Source organism: Nestor notabilis, unplaced genomic scaffold (assembly GCF_000696875.1).
Source record: "Nestor notabilis isolate BGI_N333 unplaced genomic scaffold, ASM69687v1 scaffold30386, whole genome shotgun sequence".
NCBI lineage: Eukaryota > Metazoa > Chordata > Aves > Psittaciformes > Psittacidae > Nestor > Nestor notabilis.
Window position 1 is genome coordinate 35,203 of NW_009933816.1, and position 2,883 is coordinate 38,085.

General features: G+C 44.2%; 1 protein-coding gene across 1 annotated transcript in view; it reads right to left on the reverse strand.

Moving 5' to 3' along the window:
- PRG4 (proteoglycan 4) overlaps positions 1-2,878 on the reverse strand; it is a gene marked incomplete at its 5' end in the record, with an annotated part of 6,452 nt that extends 3,574 nt beyond the window's left edge. The window contains 2 exons of the mRNA XM_010017054.1: positions 152-291; positions 1,318-2,878. Coding sequence (XP_010015356.1) covers positions 152-291; positions 1,318-2,878 — 1,701 coding nt within the window. The remainder of the gene's footprint in view (positions 1-151; positions 292-1,317) is intronic.
- Between the last annotated feature and the right edge of the window lie 5 nt (positions 2,879-2,883).

A 2,883-nucleotide genomic window follows, 5' to 3' on the forward strand; every position in this document is an offset into this window, starting at 1 on the left:
TCTTTTCCCGGCTCGGGACGCGGCTGAGGGGGTAAGGCGGCTCCTGCGCCGGCAGCACCCCTGAGGTGCGGCCAGGCGGGGCGGTAGCGGGGAGTGCGTCGGCCTCGTGAGTCGCTTCGTGAAGACCTCGGAGCGCTGCAGCGGCTCAGGAGCTAGGAGCCGGGGCAGGTGAGGGCGGTGGGGTCCGGGACCGGCTTATCTGCCTACCTCGGAAGACAGCCAAGGTGCCGTTCGGCAGGGCCACCATGCCGTCCGCCGGCTTCCCGTTGCATAGGTCCTTCTCGTCCTTTACTGCAAAACATAGTGAATTGGGTTTGTTTAACATTTAACAATAACAAGTTGCCTCGTCAGCACTACGGCTGTTAAATGTGATCGCGTGTGTCGGGTGATGTTCGGGGCCCTTGTTATGCAAAGGGTTTAATTACTCATCTGGGAGATGTTTCTGGAAAAATTAGCTCTTGCGTCTGGCCCCACGAGTGCAAGAGCAGCCATTTACATGACTAGGTATGCATACCTGTGCTTACTGCTTGCCTAAGTATCTGTAATGCAGAAAAAAACACAAATGCATTGCATTCTACTTCTTTAAAATTTTTTATGCTCTGGGATGTTTACTTTGTGCTTAGTAGGTTCTCTTCCCTCTCCTTATTTCTTAAAAGAGCATTTACATTTACTTTCAGTTAAATATAAATGAAGGATGAATCTGTTCTGGATAAAAGTCCAAGTATTTTGCGTCTAAACAACTTCTTCTTCTTCTCAAAAAAGAAAAAAAACCAAACCAAAAAAAAACCAAACCCAAGAACCTTCAGGCTATGCATGATTAAAATAAATAGCGAGGACGTGAAAAATGTGGCAAAGAGCACAGAGGAAAGAGAATACAAGGAAGAGATTTCTTGTCTACCTTATATGACATTTTCTGTATGTGACTACAGAACACCTGGTTACCATAAGTAATGAATATTCAGCTTGACTCCCTTGCAATGTTTTCATGGGACTTAGAAATTTATCTTCTTTTTCCCTGACTTTTTTTCTGTTTGCATCTTTTACAGTACTTACAGTAAAATTTTTCAGCAAACAAGATCACACTCTAAACTACATGAAGAATTTAACAATGCAACTCAAAACGGAGGTACTGGTATTAAGGATGCTGGCAGCTGCAGCACCTTGGTTATGATTTACCTGATTATGGTTTACCACTGGGACAGAAGTAACATGTTCTTATGATACTGTGTAGAAAGCACTTGCATGTCCTTTACTCATGTGTTTTGTTGTGCTCTGGTGGAGTTACTGCTGCTTTTGTACCTACTGGAATGCAATTACCTTGTGTTTCTCCAGTTAAAATTGGCAAGTCCTCAGTTTGTATTAAAGGCTTGTTTATGTCAGGCTCTTCTTTTACTGGCAGAGTTTCAGGGTCAGCTGGATGAGGATCTTTGCTCATGTCAGTAACCTCCTGGAAATGTATAGTTGGCTTTGATGTCCCCTTAGAAACAATAAACATTTCTTCTATTGTGTCTTTTTTATCTCTTGTAGTGGTTTCTTTGGTAGCTGTAGTTTCCTCTGCTTTGTCAATACTAGGGGCCTTCTCGGTGGCATCAGGCGTTTCTTCAGGTGTGACCCTAGTTTCTTTGGTGGTCGTTACTTCTTTTTTACCAGCTGTTGTCTCTACAATAACACAAACATTACTTATGCTCTCTTTAGCTGCTTCTACAGTCTGCTTAGTTTCTGTAGTAGTGTCTTTTTTATTTGTTGTTACAATTTCCATGGGTTTAGGAGTTGAAACTGGTTTGGCTGTTGTTGTCGACACAGTGGGCTTGGGCAAGGGAGTTGTAGCTGCTGCAGCTGCTGTTACACTCTCTGTCCTTGTGGTGCTTTCTTCCTTCTTAGTTGTGAAAGTCTCTTTTGATGTGGGAGTCTTGTCCTGTTTAGCTGAGGTTGCTTCTTTTTCTGCAACTGTTGTTACAGTCTTTTTGTTGACAGTAGTTGCTTCTGATGCAGCTGCTGTAGTGACAGTTTGCTTTGTTGTAAGAGTGGTGTTTGGAATATCATCCTTACCTTTAGGAGAGTCATCTTGTTTAGCTGTTGTCTCTGAAGTTACAGTAGTCGTGTCTTTCCTACTTGTTGTTGTTAAAATGTCTTTAAGCACAGTAGTTTTGGCTTTCTTGGGTGTTGTTACCTCTTTGTTCACTGTGGTTGTTTCTGTTTTAGTTGTTGTCCCTTCGGTTATAGGAGTAGTAACAGCTTTAGCTGTTGTTTTGTCTTTTTTGTCAGTTACTGTTACAATCTCGGTAGTCCTAGTTTCAGTCACCACTGTCTTTTGAACTGCTGTCGTCGTGCCTTTCACACTTGTGCTGGTTGCTACTTTGGGTGCAAAAGTTGTAATTTTCTTTTCAGTTGTTTCTGAAATTGTTGTGTCTGTTCCAGGTATGGGTATTTCTTTTGTAGTTGTTGTGACAGTCTCAGTACTTTCAGTGCTCGTGTCTTTTTTAGCAGTTGTTAATAACCCAGCACCACTAGCTGTTACTTCCATAGATGTTTTTTGTATGTCAGTGGTGTCAGCCTCAGTGCCTGCAGGGGTAGTTCCCTTGACCTTAGGGGTGGTGGAAGATTCTGCCTCCTCTGTGTTAGGGGTAGAGGGAGAGTCTGCCTGGATCATTGATGCCTCTGGGGTTGTGTCTTCTGCTTTGGGGGTGGTGGGAGAGTCAGCCTTGGTTGTAGGTGCCTCTGGGGTTGTGTCTTCTGCTTTGGGGGTGGTGGGAGAGTCAGCCTTGGTTGTAGGTGCCTCTGGGGTTGTGTCTTCTGCTTTGGGGGTGGTGGGAGAGTCAGCCTTGGTTGTAGGTGCTTCTGGGGTTGTGTCTTCTGTGTTAGGGGTAGAGGGAGAGTCTGCCT